The sequence below is a fragment of the Pagrus pagrus genome (genome assembly GCF_965226575.1).
Source record: "Pagrus pagrus genome assembly, chromosome: 3".
NCBI lineage: Eukaryota > Metazoa > Chordata > Actinopteri > Spariformes > Sparidae > Pagrus > Pagrus pagrus.
Window position 1 is genome coordinate 11,967,486 of NC_140187.1, and position 21,560 is coordinate 11,989,045.

Here is a 21,560-nt window from a genome sequence, read left to right on the forward strand (position 1 = left end):
AAGCCATTTTATGTTGGTTTTTTTTCAGTTGTTTTAAGACCCCATCTACTTTAGTTGTTTGTGTGAATGCTACAACCCTATTTTCCTGTGAAGCTCCAGAAATGTTTTGTGGACTACAAAACTTCCCCCGACTCTACATCAGCATGAGGGCGAGTAGATACATTCATTTTCATTTGTTGACTGAACTAAAATATTAATGCAACCATGCATAATGCTATTTTAGACAAAAAATGTGTTTCTAACTTTGTGATGACAGTTTTGGGAATACCCTTTTTGTTTTCGTGCTCAAAGTGAGGTTAATATATAAATGGTTGGCCTGACCTAAACTCCAGCAAACATCTGAGATGAAGAAGATGATTGTGAGCCAGGCCTAACATCCACCTAACGTCCCATGGGACCAAATTCCGGCAGCCAAACCTTGTCGAAAGCTTTCCAAGAAAAATGGAGGCTGTTACAGCACCTTATTAATGCGCATAATTTGCGAACAAGATGTTCAACCATCAGTTATAGTTATAAAATTCAGGTGTGCACATACATTTGGTGTATTTGGGAGTTAAATTCAACAGAAGACAGTGCAGTCAGTTTCTACCATGTGTTATTTGACTCCTGTTTTCAACAGCATCAAAGTGGCTTTAGCTGAACTTGTCTACCCAGTTTCACTCTAATACAGTGGGTGGTGTAATACTATGAAGTTTAACTGGTTGATGCAGGCTGTGAAACCTACCGGCATCCTCTCTGAACAGGTGTAGTCTCACCTGAGCTTTAAGATGTGTCTGAGCTTTGATTACAGACTTCTCACTTCTCCATTCTTTGCACACACAATAACATTAAACCTGTGAGGTGGAACAATAGTGCAATTCTTTGTGAGGTGCGACTGTCAATCTGCACATGCTGTAACTCTGAAGGTGACAGTGGCTCTCTTGTTACCTGCTTCACCTCATAATCCTGTTGCTCCAACAAGGAAATGGACGGGAGTTTCGGCAACATTCCTGCAAGCGTGCCAAAGTTCGTCTTCTCCATGAAGACTCTGGGTGGACGATCTTTGCTGTCTTCTGCAAATGCATTCTCTTGTTGAATTTGGTTTAATCCCCCAAGGACGATCTTCATTCTTCTCTGAAGCCAAATTTCTTCATTCAGGAGCTTGTCAACCATTTTTAAGACCGTGTCATAGTTTGGATGATGTTTAAAAAAACATATTTCATCATCGTGTGTGATGAGACCTCTGTATCCTAAATATTTTTAAAACACCAGCCAAATGAGCTATGGGACTGAACTAACAGTAGATTTAACTGTACCTAAAACCTGATATCTATGTGTTTGTGTGTCTCTCGGGGGTATTTTTCCTTAGTGCTACATGCTGATTTTAAACCTTTAAGTCTTTATTACAAAATAAACAAGAAAAAACTAGACATGTGGAAAACCGAAAATTACTGGAAACACTTGATGCCAAAATAGGAAAAAAAAGGCAGATGGGCTTTCTTCCTTTTGAGCTAAAATTAAACTCACTTACTGCTGCAGCCTGTGTGGTGTTAAGGAGAACACAGGTGTGGAGGTGTTGACATAAAAATAAACAGTGAATGTAATCTCTCTTCTCTCAAATTATCACTGCTGCAGTTCTGGAGGATTAAAGGAGTAAACATGGGGACTCGAATCGCTCTGTGATAAGTTGTTCCCGGAAAGCCAGGCAGTGTGATTTGGGATATGGTATGAAAACCTTTTTTGCTTAATTTGGCTTTGGCTGGTGTCTTCAGTATCAATACCTGCAATGCATATATTCAATTTTGTCTTTAGGACTGTAGGGAATAATAAGTGTATAATGCAATCCAACTTTGCAAGACTTGGGGAAAAAAGTCCCTGATGTCCTCGTCATTGCAAGGCCATGGTCCGACAAGATATCCTCAGTAAATTTGTCAGTTTAGGTAACAAAATCATCATAAAATGGTGAAAATTTTAGCCCCAAACTGCTCTGTGTGCGTCAATAAAATACCTCCCATGTTTTGTAAAAAGTGAGTTGTGCAAGGTATGAACATTGTGATATTCCTCATGACTGACGGGTGTCAGAAACACAGATTAACTTGCAATAAGTTGCCAGTTTATAGGTACACCTTGCTAAACTGAATGCAGTCTAATACAACAGGGTGGCGATTAATCCTACTTTGAGGTTATAATGTTGAGTTTTTGTTGAAGATCTTCATAGAGGTGAGGATTCAACTTTAGGTGCACTGTTGACTGTTGTATTGGACTGCAAGTTAAAGCCGCTACAAGGAAGTTTAATTTATTGTTGATTCTGGCGCCCCCTGTGGACAAAAGCGGTATGAGCACCAGATCTGTGATAAAGATCTTCTCTGGCTAGCGTGCGGATTTGTTTTGGAAGCGAGTGAATAGAAAAACTTATTTTTGATAAAATGTTTCCTTTTTTCAACTTAACTTTGTAGTAGGCATTTTATTATTAACAAGGTACAGTATCTATTTGTTGCTATTTAAGATTAATAACTGTAATACGGTGATGGTGGAACAAAGCAAAATTTGTTTCATACACCTAGTTTACATGTAATCATACAGCTAAAACATTTGGTTGCTTGGTGGAACTAAAGCTAAAGTTATCAACATTCACTAGTAATGTCATGTCAATAAGCCATCAGTGAAATATAGCTCAGTAGCAAAGCCAACTTAAAATCTTACATTATAAGCCTGTTGTTCGATATAGACGTACCCACTGCCGTACCACCAGGCTACAGAGCAGCTTCCTTTCCTCAGGCTGTGAGACTCCTCAATCCATCTTCTACACTTTGCCATAAAAATAGTTTTTATTGTTCGTAATCCAACCAGGTGGCAGGCATTAAGCATAACTATATAGAAATAGCAAATCTTCTTGCTGAATGGTCTTGTTTGCTTATGTAGGTCATATAGAGGCATCAGTATCAAACTGAGACTGTTTCATAACCAGTTAAAAATTCCTTGTAGCGCATTTAAGATAAGATAGGTGTACCTAATAAACTAGCAACTGAGTGCACGTGATGTGGATCTCAGGTTAGAGGATCGAGTAGCCTAAGAATGAACCAAACACTAATACAACCGTTTCTTCTTGTTTAAGCAAAAAGAATTTGGTTTATGTAGAAACAAGCAATGTTTTGCAACTGGATATTTCCCTCTCCTTCAAAAGAGTTAAAGCTAAAATAAAAAAAGAAAGAAATGAAAACCCATCCCACTGTACCCAGAATCGCCACCTTCTGAAAAATGTATGCAGGTGTTACCGACAGAAAGCAAAGGAAACCTGGGGGACAGCTCACAAGGGAGATAGATATAAGTGTACAGTACATATATATAAAATATAAAATCTGAAATATATTTTATATATATTAAATTGTGTTAGGGTTCAGTATCTTTCACTACACAGCATTAAGGTGGTGTGTCTGATTATCTTTTTTTTTCTTCATTTTTTTTTTCAAATCCTATTATATAAACCAGAGGAGAGTCAAAGCAAAACAAATGAATCAACGAACAAACAAATGTGGGAAAAAATGGAAACTAAGCAACAGACGAAAGGCCTCCGCCCCGATCCGATGCCCCTCCCCCCGGCCTCCAGCGGAGGGGGTGAGCTAGCACGGACGAGGTGGGACAGACCCGTCCAGCTGTACAGCGCAGTGAAACATAACTTACATATTAGCTCATTTTTACACGTACAGTCGTGATCAAGGCACAGGGATCTTCTACAAGTTATTTTTTTTTCTTCAATAAAGTTGTACAAAATAATACATTTTACAGTCTGTACAAGAATAATAGTCCAGCAGTAAAATAAAGACAGACGTACTTAAAGCCGGGAGGGGAGGAGGTGGGACTGGGAGGGGTGAGAGAGTAAGACGAAAGGTGGGGGGGAGGACGTTGTGTGGTAAGGGAGGGCTGGAGCGTGCGTGCGTGCGTGCGTGTGTGTGTGTTCAGGTAAAAATGTTGCGTCCAGTCTTGATAAGTCATTTCTTTTACTATTTCTTTTCATGCTTTTCCTTTTGCATCGTTTTTTTCCTTATTAAATAAAACCTCTCCTTTATTTTCCATATGTTGAATAGTTGTCAAGTAGCAGCAGGGGCGGGAGGGGCAAGGATGTGTGTGTGTGTGAGTGTGTGTATAATTAGATATGTGTGTATGTGTGTGTGTGTAGGCAGGGGGGGTTTAAATGGTGCACAAAGGCAGATCACACACACAGTGTACACCAACACACAACATGGGGTAAAAACTAACAAAAACTTAAAAGTTGAATTGTGTTATTACAGGAATATATAATATTTATATTTATATATATATATACATATTTATATACACACATATATAAATATCTATATATATAGCTTGGATTTTTTGCACTGCATTAAGTTCACTGGTATGCATGAATTTATGCATTGTATGATATTTTTCTTGTTTTTTTTTTCTTCCTTTTTTTTGTTTTTTTCTGCCGTCCCTCCTCAATTGGTTTCTTGAAGAGTGGGTCATGTGAGCCGCGTGGTCTTATGTTCAAGTCACGCTCACGTCCACAGGCAGCCGTTAGTCAATTAGTCCGTCTGTTCGGGCACAAAAAAAAGGCTCACAGCCCTCCTCCGTATCAGTTTGCCACCCTCCATGTCCATCGTTCTCGTCTTCTCCTCCTCAACCTCCTCCTCCTTCGTCTTCAGCACGCGGTGAATAAACTCCTCTCTCTCAGAATGCATTATTCAACTCAGCCTCTGCCAACTGTTAAAAGCATGAGGACTTGGTTTTATAAGGGTGTGTGTGTGTGTGTGTGTGTGGCTGCGATATGAGACATTAAAACCTATCTAAGGGTTCTGGATGTCTTATGCTGTAGTGTGTGTGTACCTGCGAGTGTGTTTGTGTTCATATATCTGAGAGAGAGAAAGAGAGCTAAAAGGAGGGATAGCCTGCACTGAGGGGTTTCCAGTCCTGACCCTCTTTCCTGGGTCAAAGTATAGCTGAGTACAGCAGACAGTCTTGGCTAATAGTTGATGAAACTGTTGTTGGTGTATCCTTTTAAAAAAAAAAGTCTTTCCACTGTTCATATTTTCTGAAATCGTGTTACTGGGAGGAGTAGGAGCTGTATGGGGGGATGGAGGGGAGGGCAGGAAGTCAGTCGCTCGCTCAGTTGTTTGGTGAAGTTGGTGGAAGTGGAGGGGGTGATTGGCTAACTGGTCGTGGGGGGGTAGATAGGTAGGTTGGTAGGTAGATACGTAGACCAGATGGCGCCGCCCATCACAAGAGCTCGTACTGCCGTAGGTGCATCCTCTGTATGATGTCGCGACAGTCATTGAAGACGCGGCGGATGTTTTCTGTGTCGACCGCGCAGGTGAAGTGGGGGTAACAGTAATGCCGTCCGTCCCCGCTGGCTGTGCTGATCCTCTGAGAAAGACACAGACGTACAGTCAGGTTAGTGTTTTAGACCAGTGCTTTTCAGCCTTTTTTGTCCAATGTAACCAAACAGCACAGTCAGAGGAAGTCAAGACACTGTCATCAACACTACCTGGCATGTTCGAACTGTCACGTTTCCAATGAAAGTGGATGTTGTTAATTATTTAAAAAAGACATGATGGAAAATATTTTATTCTTACAACTTTGACATCAAGTCTGTTTGGTCATATATGCGTTCAAAATGTGTCAGAAGCTGGACAACTGAGACGTTTATCCATCACTTTCAGATGACTATTTCAATCACTAATCATGAACTTAAAATGGGAACTGGATACAATGCATGGAGCAAAAAAAAAAAGAAGTTTGACATAAAATTACCCAGATCTTCAGCATCATTGCGCCCATACAGCACGTGCACTAGAGACTAGTGCCAGCCGAGTTGGCTAACTTCCTGTTTGGTCCCCAGGGTTAGGGTGTCAAGGGTTTGTGGACTATGTCAAATGGGCTTCAAAGCCTGGAGCTCACCCTGGAGGGTTGACACTAATTCATTACTTTAAGCAAACTATTTTAACCATTTATTCATTACTTTTAGGTTTTGCATGAGCCGCAGGGACAACACCTGCCACTGTAATCTACTGATGATATCTTACAGGCAAATATCCTCAGTGCACAGCAACTGATAGGAGCAGTGAAGTGGCCATCTGCGAGATTTTACTTTGATTTTGGTGACATCTTTGGTGCTCAGCTGTCACTGGTGTGGTTTGGCACAGCGCATCCAAGAAAAACATTTGCAAATCACGGTTTGGATGAAACTGTGACTTTTTTTTTTTTTTTTACTTTAACACACCACTTCATCTGTATCCGTTTTTAAGAGAAGCAAATGGGAATTAAAAAAACTTGAACAGCATCCAGTTCACCGCTGAGTTATACAGTATTATCTGTTAACGACACAGGTGGCAAGATGTGCATTTATATACATGAAAATGTGACATTATTATTTAAAGTTTGGATATTAGATTGGTGGACGGAAGAATCTTGATTAAAAGATTGAATTAGATTTCTAATAAACCGCATGTTCTATATGATGATGAAGTGCCATTGTGAAATCTTCGTTTACTGCATGCTCCAGTATGTTTCAGTCAATTGTTGTTTCAGTCTGTGTTACAGCAAAATCAAGGAGGAAAATTGGAGTGAAGTGGAGCTGAGTGGTGTGAAAGCCAATTCAGAAAAACATTTTATGATTGTTGATTAGCTGTTTGTTATATTAACTACGCTGTTCTGTGAACCTAACAGGTAAAAATACAATAATGATTTAAAAAAACAGGTCAAACATGAACTTTATACAAACCAGAAACTCATCCCGGATGAAGTACTTTGCCCTCGTGACACGAGGATCTTCACCTGGCTCTGGTATTGCTGTTAGAGAAGAAGAAATCAAGTCACAATAAAGTCATTCTTACACTTAAACAGACACACAGGGATGACAACTACTTAATGAAATATTGTGGCCAAAATTATTCGCCATGACAGAATCAACACTGAACTATTTGAATGTGTCTGCTACAAACACAGAATACTTATGTGTGCATTATGTATTGGACACCCACAGATAACAGTGTCAGCCTCTTACCATCATCAGGTGTAGTGTAGCGTGCAAACTCCGGGAAGTAGTCCTCGATTTTAGATTTCCCTGCCAAAACTTTCTCAGCGAGCAGGTCCTGCTTGTTCAGGAAGAGGATTACCGAAATGGTCCGTAGCCACCTGCGGAGGGAAATGAAGAACGAGTTCAGTGCCAGATTTTTATTTGGACTTTCATTTAGGGCCCAAAATATGTAACAGGTCTGTTGTGGGAGATTTCACACTTTTCAAGAGGCTTTATGTTTTATTAGGCTTTGGCTGCAGAACAAGGGAATAATGTACTCTCTGGTCTGAAAAGGTCAAAGAGCTCCTGCCATTAACAGTCTATGTGCTCCTACAGAGAGATAAGTCACGGAAGGACGCTGTATCCAATTAATGTTGCCTCCTAATGTACGGGCACAGTAAATAGCACAGAAGTGATACACAACAGAAATGTGTTAATCTGTTAAAGAAAAATATGAGTGGCTTCTGTCTATTTTGCTGTGTTACAAAAAAGAATAAAGAATTAAAAATGGGCTCAACATAAGAATAAAGAGTGTATAAAAGGGTAATTAAGACAAAGTATGAGCCAAAACACACTACAACGTGTCATGTGGTGCCTCTAACACCAACAGGAAGTGGCACAGTGCTGCTTGTCAACAGCACTTCAATCACAGAGTGTGGGACAGAAGAAGCTGTAATGATTGGACTTTACAGCTCTACAACTCTCTCCTCCCATCAAAAACAGCTATAAGACCACAAGTCGAGATACAGTAACCAGGATGTGCCAAGCAGGCAGTTTCAGTCTTTTAAGGGGCATCGTTGCTGGAGAATCGGGTGGTGGACTTAATGGTGTATGGGATTACATTGAGTTTAACAGAAGCAGGTAAGTTATCAAGTTTTAAAGAGCTGCTCCCACATGTCAGTGAAAGCTGTCATTAATTAAATGAAGTCTTATCATTAGATGTGCCCAGGCACAAGCAGCTAAGAAAGAGGATCACTCAAGCTCTTATTAAACCACTCTAGAGTCAGCGCAAACTGGAGATCATTATTTTGTGTCTAGGATTCAAAAACTGAGTTCTGCTTGGCACAAAGTCACACAAACTGGAGGAGTTGTTTATTTGGTAGTGTTTGAGTGTTGACACAGTGACGATCAAGAAGCAGCAGAGGTGATACCAAGCTTCCAGTTGGGCTTCACTCAGTTATAGTCAACTGAGTAATCAATACATTCAGTTTTAACGTCTATGGTGGAGTCCGAAAAATCTTCCTGTACGTAAATTAAATGCTACCAGTTAAACAAAGAACTGAGGGGGTAAATGATTACCTGTTGTTCCAAATGTTCTTGAAAAGGTTGAGGGCTTCCTGTAGTCTGTTGGTCTGATTGTCTTCTCTGATCACCATGTTGTAGCTGCTACTCGCCACCACGAAGATGATAGCTGTCACATCTGTGTCACACACAGCGAAACACCAGAGACTGAGATTAACACAAACAAAACTACCAAACGCTTATTACATAAGTATTAAATAAACACATAGACAAGCGCCTGAAAAAAAAGCCGTCCTACCGTTAAAACACTGGATCCATTTTCGACGTTCATCCCTCTGTCCACCAACATCGAACATACTGTGACACAGAGGAGAGTAAAATTCACGATCTAACAGAAGACTAAAGAGTATAAACAGTGAAAAGGTTAAAGGGTAAGTTCACCCAAAAGTTTAAACCCTTTTAAAGCTGCAATCTTCACTGTAGCTGCTAAGCTAAAAGTGTTCGCCTGCACCCCGTCTGAAGTGGGTGAACAAGCTCGACCGACAGTCAGATTGTATAGAACATCTTTATCCTTAACTTATCCTTGAACAAGGGTTTGGATCACATGACAGAAGAAAAATAAAAACATGGCTTCATTAGGTTTCTTATTCAGTATCAATAAAACAGACTAAATTAAATGTGATTCATTTGTCATTCAGGGAATTCAAATGGATTATTGTCTGTATTCAGGAAATGTGAGTCTCTGCCTTTCTTTGAGACACTTCTTTATGACGATTAGTTTCACCGCAGCACTTTGTGGTAACTCACTGGAAATTGACTTTATCTATTTGAAATCTTGTCTCGAAGATCCCAGATGTCAGTACTCTGCATCTCAACAGGTCCTGGAAAATAGAGAAGGAACAAGAGGGCGTTAAAATACAGAGAGGGAGAGCGCTACGGAGCAGAGTGCTTCAATATAACACACAGAACATCTCACCTGATCGGTGGGTGTGTAGTCGTTCTGCCTGACCACCTCAATCCTGTCTAAGAAGCTGCAACAAGACCAGAAAAATACAGCCGGTTAGATCTGAATAACAGGATATAACAATAATGTAATATAATAACACAATAAAACAACACGTTTATACCATACATACATAATAACACAGTAAAATATGTCACTAGGCCTCTCAGTAACCATGAAAATAAATTCAAAGTATTTATTTAATTATGAAAGCAATCACACGGGACAGTTTTTAAAATCCTGCTGTGCTAATGTATAGTGAAAACAGTATGGCCTCCACACAGACAACCACTCGCGCACACACACACACACACACACACCGGTAAATCCCAGTACATTAGTGGGAGCACGAGAAAGATGGAGGATGTTGGTCCCTGAACGGCCACCAGGGGGCGTGTGCTTTAATTCACAGTGAGATCAGAGGCAGCCAGTCTGAGTCACCAGCAGCCGTTTGCTCTGTCAGACCAGAGAAGCCTCGTCAATGGAGCTGCTGTAGTAATACTTGCACAGGAGGAGAGGTGTGTATTTGTGTGTGTCTGTGTGTGTGTGTGTGTGTGTGTGTGTGCGTGGGCGGGTATGCAGGCCCACGGTGTTCAGATTTGCAGAGCGCCTACCCAAGTGCATGCTAATTGTTCCGATAAACTGGCCTACATTGCTGCTGCTTTTCAAGGAGCGCGAGCTGCCCTGGTGTTTTCACGATGACTGTATCAGGGTCACCTGCTGGAGGCTGCAACAAGTCGGGACTCAAAACAGGCCTCAAGAAAGACGACTGAGAGTTTGAAATGAGAATGCGTCAGGGAAACACGACTAAGTGTCTCATGTATCGCAGGCTGGAGAAGTTTGACAGAGAGTAAAACCGACTGACTAAACATCCTCATGTACAGTATGTGGGCTGCTCACCCACTAAACATGCGAATGTGAGCAGAATGAGCAGCTGGATGATGTTACAGGACTTAAACACAGACATCCTCACAATAGAATGGGCTGAAATCAGCGATGCTACGCTGGTAGGAATTTGGTGATTATCTTTAAGATAAAGCCACAATTTTCACCACAGTGAGTGTCCCACTAGTCTGCATCCATCAGGCATCAACAACATGCCAGTAATGAGGGAATCATCTACAGAAGCAGGACTTTTATAGCAGCTGAGCACACTGAGGAAGAATGAACTAAGTTACAGCCAACACACAATCATCTTTACAAACTTAAATGGCATTAGGGCTGCAAAATTAATCTAAATATAATCAAAACTGCAACACGGCTAAACGCAATATCCAAATCACAAGATGCTGCAATTATTTTGAAAAGTGAAATGTGTGACAAACACATTAGTACTGTAGTGCTGCAGAGATGTTGACAAATGTCACATCAACATGAGTTTAATTTTTTCCCCCAGTGAAAATGAAAATTGTGAAAAAAGCTGCTGTCCCGTCACTAATAGGCTCCAGTTAAACACGAAAACATTTACAGAGAAAGCTCCCACAAATAAAGCTTCAGAAATTAAGTGTCAGCACAGGTCCAAAACTTTAGTCACTGGAAGCCTCAAAATTCAATCAATTACAATTTATTAAACTACAAATCGCAAAAGTACAAAATTAAGACAAAGAATATTAAAAACAACAACAACAAGGCAAACCAAAAAACAACTGTTACTGCAAACTGCCTTGAATATGGACAGAAGTGTCATTTTAACAGCAGTTTATAAACATAAACTAGAGACTGGGAAGCCATGGTGGATCGTTGAGCTTCATATAAAAATCCCTTGGGGTTGCAACACAAGTAATTAATAGTAAGAGAGAACAGAAAACAGGGAACAGCATATTTTTTGCGAAGAAATATTATTTGCAGTGTCTTCACGTAAATGTTTCGATATTCTAACATGTTCAGGTCTTAAAACTTAAACAAAAATCAAATGATGGAAAAGAAAAGGTCAAACACTCATCAGATCAACTGGCCACAACACGTAGATATTTGCAACTAGTAACAATATCGTTTTTAAAAGGAAGATTTCCTGCAGTATATTTGCCTGAAATTAAGACCACCTCTACTAATGTCAGGAAAAAATGTCCATTTTCATGAAATATAATACTAAGCTTATAATATTAATTCTAATAGGCACCTATGTAACGAGTGAGGTGATTGTTACTGATGACCACCCTGACAAATTAATTTCCCGGTAAACTCTGTGAGGGTTTGCAAGCTGAAATATTTGGGAAACTCTGTTTCAGAGTGATGGCTGGTTACCTGCTAACGTAGACAAACACACTAATTTCCTGTTTGAATCCGCACGGCTGTCTGTTTTGACTGATCGTCTGCCCGCCGTTCTTACAACTAGAAAGGCGAGGCGCTCGCTCGTCGCTGCCTCTCAGGGCAAAGGTATGTAACCCCCTCTGAGATAACTAGGAATGTGGCAGGCAGGGGTGAAATGTGACAGGAGGGCTGCAGGTAACACACTGAGAGGAACAGGGGGCTGGGTCGGCGGACGCTACGGTACGGGACAGAGGGTTAGACACAGGGAGAAGAGTCGGGAAGGGAAGAGAAACAAGAGGACAAACAGTCTGCATATCTCTGCACAAATGCACAGATATGCATATAAAACACACACGGAGGCAATTAAACAGCCAACCGGTCTGGTACCACAGGCTCTCTGCAGGGGCAGAGTGTCTCAGCTGTTCCCACACCACAGAGCCTCCGCTGTGCCAGAACAGCCAGAGCCCTCAGTGGACAACTGTTCAGCCAAGCTGCCCCGTATCCACAGCTCCCGCTAACTTCACCCCCCCCATAACATCCCCACGCTCAGCTCTCCCACACACATAAATAACCTGGATGTGACAGAACCTAAAAGCTCTAATGATGACAGAGTTAACATGGCTGCCGCCGACATCTGCCGAGGCCAAACTCTTGTTTATCTACAGCTCTGGTCTGAGGCGTCGACACGCCCAGGACAAACACACTGCTCAATTTTTAGCAGTTCTCCCTATTAATAGGAGAAGTGCCAATAATAACCGTGCTTAGTAAGTTGAACTAAATAATAGTGGCTGCCCCAGTAACAGAGAGGTCTGCGGTGTTATGTATAACCTGTCAGGGTTATTCTGGGGTGGCAGACGGGCTGACTTAAACTCTGGAAATACACACAGGACTCTTGTCTGGTGGTTGAAAATAACTCAGTATTTACAAGAAAAGATAAAGTATATTTTTAACTTTCTACTGCGCTTTTACTTTGGTGTCATTTTTGCTGGTTTGCAGGTACAGTGACAGTGATAGTGAGGGGTTTAATGTAAAACAGCCGAACAAAAAAATATTATTTATGTCTTTTAGAAAATTCTATTTAATGTTAATATGTTTTATTTCCACATAAACAACCCTGGACACTTTTTATTACAATTTTTGCTTAATTCACATCAAAAGCACCATTTTCGAATTGAGGGAAAAACATTTTTAAGGCAAACTTAACTCAACATTCTGACTTAAAAATGTTTTGTTTTTTTTAAATACAGAGGCTACAATTTTTTTTCTCCCTTTTCCAAGAATGCACTACTGTAAATATTCTCCGTTCAACAAAATGCAACATGTTAAATCTATATATCTCCTTCCACAGACACTAAAGGAAAATTAAAAGAGGAATTCCTGTCCTGAAACAAACAGTCTCAATAACAGCAACAGAAAATTCTGCGTGGCAAAAAAAAGCTCCCCTGCTATCAACAATCAAACTCCCTCTCCGCATGCTGGACGGACATAAGAGGCTACAGCATCAACAGCGGTGTACTGGCCCGACAAAGCTGATAACACTCCCATAATGCACTCATCTTGTTAAAGTGGCAGTATTAGGACAAAGGATTACCCAGATTATGAGCTAGTATGCATCTTCAGCTCTACATGGGATTAATCTGCTCTGACTCGTCTGGCCTGCACACGAACAGCCGGGGCTGGAAAATATGCTGAATTATTAGCTTCATTAACCGGGATGAAAAACATCATGAACTTTATAGAAGTTATAACGTGAGCAGGTTCAAGAGGAGCGTCTCAAAATTACTGGGTTAATTTTTAAACCGTGATGTCGAAAATGAATATTCGCTTCAGCTGGACATTAAAAAAGTGTTTGTCACTGATCTCTCCTCCATTTAAAACCAGACCGCGCTTACCGTTAAACAAGAAATGAACTATAAAAACAAACTTAACAATATTTATGTTAAATGTGAGACACACACACACACACACACACACACACACACACACACAACATCTGGGGACCTTTGCCCTGCATCGGAGCGGCTCCGCTGATCGGCTGTGTGACACACACACGCAGACACATACGAGCTGGCCGGCAGAATTACGTCCCTAAAAAGTGCCTCTTTCCACGTCTGCCAAAGTCCATTTATGTCTCCCAGATTTTCACAAGTTTAACAAGCAATTTATTGTTCTTTCTAAAGAGGACAAAAATCATCTCGGACAAAGGATTCATCATTAACAAAGAAAACAGATTTAACATTCGGTCAAGCTGAGGACTCAGTAAAATTGGCAAAAAATGCAAAGCAATCCTTCACGTACCATAAATAAAACTTAACAAAGCAACAGGTAGGAGGAACAGAAAATGTAGAATCTCCTTTCTTAAATGTGATAAATCACTACTGAATTAAAAAGTTTCCGATTAATGTGACGAATATTTGTTTAATAAAATAATGGCGATAAGATGGGGCACATAATGCATTTATTTCTTATAGCCCTTCAATAACAGAACATAAATGCAAAAAACATTTAAAAGAGCAGCTTGCACTACATCTTTCTCACTATTCACCCCAAGTTCACCGTTATCGTGAGGTATTCCAGCTAAATTGCACAACTTGGAAATTGCACTGCAAAACTGAGAGCAAACACTAAAATTTGTCATTTTCAGGACACTGAAATCAATCTCTGCACAAGAAAAAAAAAAAAAAACCCCGAAGCTTCACAAGCCTCCGAAACAACAAGTCAAGTCAGAAAATGGTCTTGGCGCTTCCTCAAGGGGGGGAAAAGATCGTGCATGGCCCGCCGAGCGGAACGATTCGAGGGGCTTACTGCTTCTTTGTACGTTTAGCGCTTTCGCATTGAGAGCCGACCAAACCGAAGGCTTCACCAGCCGATCCTTAATCAAACACACACACACACACACACACACACACACACACACACACATACACCACATCCAGAGCGAGAGAGAGGGAGAGAGGGAGAGGGAGAGAAAGAGGAGGAAAGAAAAGAGAGAGAAGGCTGTGTCTGACATTACAGCGCTGCTCCAAAAATAGCTCCCTGGCGCCCTGGCCTCCAGCTTGGTTGTCATGGCGACAGAACCACAGGCGCTATAAATAGACAATCGGCTCCAAATCTTGTGCGACTGGAGTGAGGCCAGAAAGAGGGAGAGACAGACAGGGAGAGGGAGAGAGAGAGAGAGAGAGAGAGAGAGAAATAAAGAGCACGATCGACGGATAGAGAAGACAAGGAGGGGGAGAGAAACAGAGCGTGCAACAAAAGAGACACAGAGAGAGAAATGCAGGGAATGGAGTGGGTTAGAGACGGAGCGGAGCGGAGGAAGAAGAAGTGCAAGAACGGAGGAGAGAAAAAAGGAACAAAGGACAAATAAAAAAAGTTAGGAATTAACAACAAGAACACGAGAGGAGAAGAAATGACAGTGAACAAAGTCGGAATCAACGACTTAAAGAAAGACAACCAAACAGAGACAAAACAACACAAGAGCGTATTAAAAAAGTCAGAGACAGAAAGAAAGAAAAGACAAAGAGAAAGAAAGAAAGAAAGAAAGAAAGAAAGAAAGAAAGACAAAAACAAGGGAAGTACGTAATATTAAGGAAAAGAAACAAACAATGACAAATAAAGAAAAGAGTTGGAGAGAAGGACAAACAGAAACAAAGGGAAAAAATATGGGGAGGACAAAAGAAAAGACAAAGAAAAAATAACACAAAAATGAAAGAAAAACAATAAAAAAGACAGAAATAAAGAAATAAAGAAAGGAAGAAAGGAAGAAAGAAAGCAAACCTAGCACTAGGAACACTGGCCTGTTACACAGCAGCTGAACACTGGGAGCGGCACAATCACTGAACACACACAGCATTCAGAAAATCACAATACAGTGAGATTACAGCAGCAGCAAATACATGTACCTGACTCATGCTACACACGGCAAGAGAACGTTTAATCTGCTGCTTGCACATACATCTCAACTTATTCACAATCTCTAAACATGAAGTATTGACACTGCCCCCCAAAAAATCAGTTTTTTCCCCATCCTTTCCCATCCCTCACCCCCCCCTTCTCTTTCCCTCTCTCCTCACGATGAGTCAGAGACTCAATCCGAGCCACATTCTGTCCCTGCAGAAACACCACTACACATCACAGAGAGGGAGAGAGGGAGAGAGAGTGGGGGAGGAAGGGGAGAGGGGAGAGGAGGGAAAGAGGCTCTGGGGAGGATGCCGGAGAAGTAAATCAGGGGGACTCCTGCACATGACGGCACATTATCGCTGGGACAAGATTTCAGAGAATCGACAGATAATAAACACGGCGGCAAACGCTCGGCTGGTATCGCAGCCAGGCGACACATAACGCAAACAGACACGGATACTGAACGTATGGAGACGTCCGCTCACATTCCTCCTCTCATCCTCGTGTTGTCTCTGTCTGAAAACTTGGTGCAAGCACAATCAAGAAAACCCTGTTTGGCTTCCACAGGTACCGAAGTAACTGACAACTAATGGACCCAAACATTCTCACGTCTGAATGGCTCAAACATATAAATATTTGTATTTTACTGCATGTAATTTTATGCCACTAGGGGTATCTCAATCAAAACAACACAAAAGTTGAAGTAGCTTGGGATCATGGAAGTCGTGTTTGTTGTTAAAGTACTCTTCCTGCCTCGCTCTCTTACTCTGAGTACACGAAACAACAACATACACAACGAAGGTCCAGTCATTTTTAGACGTTTAAAGGTGCAATGTAGCTCCTGTTAGCTAGCTAGCTCAGTTAGCCGTGCAGCTAGCCGTACAGACAGTCGGTACAAGCTGGTTAGCATGCTCACATCAGAAGATATGCCTGCAACACAATATATAGATTTCATAATGTCAAAACTGTTATTTCTTCACATTTTGGTGATATTTTTTAGCTTAAAAATAAATAAAAAATAGTTTTTAACTAAAATCTTACATATTGCACCTTTAATGCAGAAACGTCAGATATCTTTAACTGTCAGACTGTACGTATACACTGCATGATAAACAAATACACAACGTGTCACACAAAACCATACCACAGCTCTGTGAACAGGCTCCTTTGTTCACTCTCTCCAAATACATAATCGCCTGCAACTGGTCAGCAGTGTCTCGTGATTGGCTGCTTTTCAACAGTTTCTCTGGGCCATGTGTTTGCATTTATTTTCTTTGTTTATGCCACAGTCCACCCATAAATGTCTTCTGTCCTCCCTCGTCATTCAAAGGAACAGTTCCACATTTCACCTGTTAGCTTTCTTGCAGAGGGGTCGATGAGAAGACTGCGGAAACTCTCATGTCCGTACGTTAAGTATGAAGATACAGCCGACAACCGATTAGCTTAGCTTAGCATAACAACTGAAAACGGGGAAACGGCTGGCTTGGCTCCGTCCACAGGAAAAAAAAGATCCCATATATTTCATCCCTCCAAAGCAGTACTAGAGCCATAAATGTTTTTGTAATAAATATGCAAAAACATGTCTTTTATATCCTGATCATCCCAAATATGGCTCTCCAATATGGCTTTTTTACAACAGTTTTTTGTGGTACATTTAATCACTGGATGAAAAATGATAAGGGATTAAATCTCTAAATATATATTAAAAAAAACAATACAAAATGAAAAGTTGGTGAGATGGAAACTAGTGCTAGAAAATTGCAAAAAAAACAACAAACTGCTGTTGAGTTAAAACTGAGATAGATACCTGCGACATCATGGCTTATCTCGCGCGTAAAATGTTTTCAGACACTAATTTCGAAGAACTTTGTAAAATAAGACAAAGTTTCCAAACAAGCCGCCATGTTGGACCACGAGTGGCATTCGTGCAATCAGCCAGCAAGTTCTTGCGTGGTTATCGGACGGTGTAGCTTGTTTTGTTCAAGCGTCCAATGCTGGGAAGCGCTGTGTGCCCTCACGTCCAAAAACACCCCAATGGACACGTACCATCAGATCAAGTGATTTACAATCAGGGGAAAGTGGTCGGATCTTTCAGGATGTTCGGTTTACAACTTTCTGATCTCTGCATGGATAAAACAACAGAAACCTGACACACAGGCCTCTTCTGAAACACAACAAACCCTACGCAACAGTCATGATGTATGGATTTGGATGTGACTTGCCGACAGTTACAACGACAAAACCGACACCGACTGAACACGACACATCCATAGGCAATCAAGGACAACTACTTCCTTGCAAAAAAAGTGTGTGACCAAATAAGGTAGTCAGAAAGTGTTAATAAAAAAACAACAACAACAACAACAAAAAACACATCATAGAGGGGCATGACGGAGCAAAAAACACAGCCAGGGAAGCTTCAGTGACTTCCTTCTTGTCAGACAGATACAACAAAGCATCACCGCCCCATCAACTTCTTCTTCCCTTTTTTCTTATCTCTATCGTGACATGAATCGGGTGATATAATTCGTCTTTTTAAAAAAAAGAGAAGCGAGGGCGTACGGGGTGGCCCTGACTTCTCCAGCGCTGATCCAGGGTTTACATTTTCATTTAATGCTAACAACCTTCATCAATAATGCTGAAGTTGTCTCTCTCCTAACACACTCGCTCATTCTTTCTCCTTCTGCAGCCTGCCTGGGTTAAAAATAGCTCTCCCCTCTCTCTTTCTCTGCTTCTCCGTTTACATAAGCACACAGAGGGGGGAGGGGAGCACTTCCGGTCTGGCCACCCAGCCCAGCATCTGATCCATAACACTGGGGCTGCTGGGTGTGGGAGAGAGGAGAGGAGGGGTGAGGAGAGGGGTGAGGAGAGGAGAGGAGAGGAGAGGAGAGGAGAGGAGAGGAGAGGAGAGGAGAGGAGAGGAGAGGAGAGATCCCGCAATGCAGGGAAGCCCTCTCTTTCTCTATTTCAATGAATCCGTCTCTTCAATCCTCGTTTTCAATCGCTTCGTCTCTCTATTAGCTTGCAACGCTCTTCCTTCCACAATCACATTTCTTACAAGGAAGGTCTTTCATGATCATCCTACAGAGAGATTCTGCTGACATCCGAACTCTCCACGAAAAAACCTACAGTATCACACAGAGAAGCAACGAAACACCTGTGGACATGCATGCAGTTGAGGTGACAAGGACACACATACACACCCACGAGGCATGTGCACATGTAAGGTCAGGGGTGCAAAGTACATTTAGTCAAGAACACTCACATTAAGTTGATCATGTGAATTTTCATTATTGGGATAGTCATGATTATTCCTCACATCAATGACTTGAAAAAGCCGTCCAGCTGGCTGATGTACATATTTATCATATATTTACCACTTATGTATCCTTTACTTGTGCAGGAAGACCTTATAATTTACTATCACTCATTTAATTTAATTCCTTCATTGTTTGTTTTTCACAAAAAAAAAACTCTTTCCTCATAAAATGTGACATTAAAGTGATTCCATATTTTTTTGTTTTTATTTTAAAGTTTTGAGAAGTTTTGAAGATGATCGGATAATATTGTGAAAATGTTACGTGAAATTTTCATATCGTCCCATGCCTAGTCCTGTTTCTGATTTTTGGTGGTAATAAACAGCAAATACTCAAAGCATTCAGACGTTCCTCTTTTCTTGGCTGAGAGGGACGGCACAGTGCTGCAACACATGTTGCTCAGTTTAATTAAAGGCATTCATTTGTAAGAATTCAGCCATTCTCGAGTATTGGTATTTGTTATTGCATAAAAAAAAAAGACATTTCACCAAGGTCATTAAGGTTGGGGGTTTGGTACTGATACACTTTTTTTTGTGACATAATAACGACTATTTTGCAGTTTTGCCTTTATTTATAACCAACATTTAAAAAACAAAAAACAAAAAAACAAAACAACTAAATCCTAAACTGAAAACTGATCTGTACAAATCATTAAAGGTTAAACCAGTGCCTCTTACAAATAAGCATTTCAGATTTCAGGGGGTTACATTTAAATTATTGTTTGAGGCCAAAACAGGTACAAAAAGAACAAAAATAATATGAGAGATAAGTTCAAAATATGACATTTACAAGTTTGTGTAGCAGAACTTTGCTTGTTCTTTTTTTTATTTTACGATCCTTCGGAGGGGCCCGACCCGTAGCTAGTTCATGTAATTTTACATAAACAAGCACCAGCTACAACAGTGTAAATGTACTTAAAAAATGATTGATCAGTATTACAACATCATAATTTCACTTTGGATACTCCAAGTACGTTTTGTTAATATTTATGTATTTTAACGTATGCAGGACTTTTATTCATAACAGATACTTTTACCTTAGTAAAGGACTTCTTCCACCACTGCATAAAGTTACATCTACAAAACACTAACCCAACTATCTCACACATGCATGTCGCTGCAGCGGCACATACTGTACACAAACACGCTCGTGTACACATGTGAGACACTCTGCGAGCCTCCGCCCTCCGAGAACTCCGGCTTCATGTGACCACTGCATGCCGTACAACAGAGGCAGGCCTGATCAAAAGGCGGATAAGAAAAAAACACCAGAAAAGAAAGAAAGAGTTTGAAACAGAGGAGGGAGAGTCGGACCGAGGGGGTTTCAGGAAGCTCAGGATTTTTGGGAAAAAATACCCTGCCTCAGCACTTGTGACGAATAATTTCGATACGCACAAAACACCAGCAATGAAAACATTCAGGAGTCAGCACAGCAAGGACACAATCTCTGTCGCTGCCCCCCCTTCAGACACACACACACACACACACACACACACACACACACACACACAAACCACCAGGTCGGTGTTGAAGTTGTTTGGCAAGACTGCGAACTAGTGCAGCCCAAAACGAAAGTCTACTTAATTACCAACACATTAAAGTGTAACTTTGCAACAGCAGGAAAATATAATCGTATGATCGTTTCCCCAGATCATAAAATCATAATATCTGTCAAAATAATGATTGATATTTCCCTGATTTCAAGTCCCATGAAAAGACAAAAACCCACCCCAACTATGAATTGACCCTACTGTCAAGTATCGCCTGTTTAGCCAAAGCCTCCTCCATTGTTGTCTAACATTACTATGAGTCTACAGACACCATAGCGCCACTGTGACGCTGTTCATGGGCACAGAGATAAGGGGCACTTTGTAGTTTTGGAGAAGAAATTCAAACTCAGATTTTTAATATTTACAATATTAATGACGTAATAATAGAAACTGAGAAATATTTATAACTGAATAAACAAGCTGTTCTCGGAGGAAAATAAGGTCCCCAGAACACTGTTTGAAGCTAGGAAAGGTGGCAGGGTCCGCCAAATATAAACAAAGTAAAACATATGAAATTGTGTTGTCCTTTAAGCTCAGTTTGTTTATTCAGTTTATTCAGTCATGTTTATTTTAATCAATGAAGATCTTTCTCTCCCGAGTTTAGAAATTATTCACCCAAAACTACATAGTGCACCTTTCAGCTAAACTCTAACATCAGCTTACCGTGTTCACACAAGTTTATCATGTCAGCATGCTAACATTTGCTAATTAGCACTATAAACAAAGTACAGTTGATAAACCAAAGCAAACCAAAGTGTTGGAAAGATTCGAGATGAAAACTCAAGAAGTAACAAAAGTTAATACAACTACCCTAAGGGGGACTTGAAGTTGTGTACAAAATTTCATGACTATCCTCAAATAATTACTCCGTCAAGGAGGTTATTGTCTTCAGCCGTATCTGTTCGTTGGTTGGTCTGTTTGTCGGCAGGATTACACAAAAACTACTGAATGGATTTCCAGGAAACCTGGATGGAGGACGGGTCTCGGCCCAGAATAGACCTCATTAACTTTTGATCCGGTTCAAGAGACAGACCCAAGAATTATGGTTAATTTCTGAGGGAATAAAGCATGGATCTTGACGGAAGAAAAATCTGCCGAAATTTGATTGCTGGTATCTTTGAGTGAGTACAATTTGTTGTGAATAAACAGCACTGTAGGGGTCTTGGCGGAGGTATGTGCTCTACTGAGTGCCATTCTAGTTGTAGAGATATTTCAGTCAACCTCTAGAGCCATGCTGCTAGTGTGGCTAAAAACAATTAAAAACAC

General features: G+C 40.8%; 1 protein-coding gene across 1 annotated transcript in view; it reads right to left on the minus strand.

Annotated features, from left to right (window-relative positions):
- Window positions 1–3,280: 3,280 nt before the first annotated feature.
- The window catches only part of LOC311255419 (guanine nucleotide-binding protein G(s) subunit alpha-like), a 33,437-nt gene continuing 15,157 nt past the window's right edge, over window positions 3,281–21,560 (minus strand). The window contains exons 6-12 of the mRNA XM_084349882.1: window positions 9,252–9,306; window positions 9,083–9,156; window positions 8,574–8,632; window positions 8,333–8,453; window positions 7,022–7,152; window positions 6,740–6,807; window positions 3,281–5,382 (exon numbers count right to left, since the gene is read on the minus strand). Coding sequence (XP_084206008.1) covers window positions 5,236–5,382; window positions 6,740–6,807; window positions 7,022–7,152; window positions 8,333–8,453; window positions 8,574–8,632; window positions 9,083–9,156; window positions 9,252–9,306 — 655 coding nt within the window. The 3' untranslated portion in view covers window positions 3,281–5,235. The remainder of the gene's footprint in view (window positions 5,383–6,739; window positions 6,808–7,021; window positions 7,153–8,332; window positions 8,454–8,573; window positions 8,633–9,082; window positions 9,157–9,251; window positions 9,307–21,560) is intronic.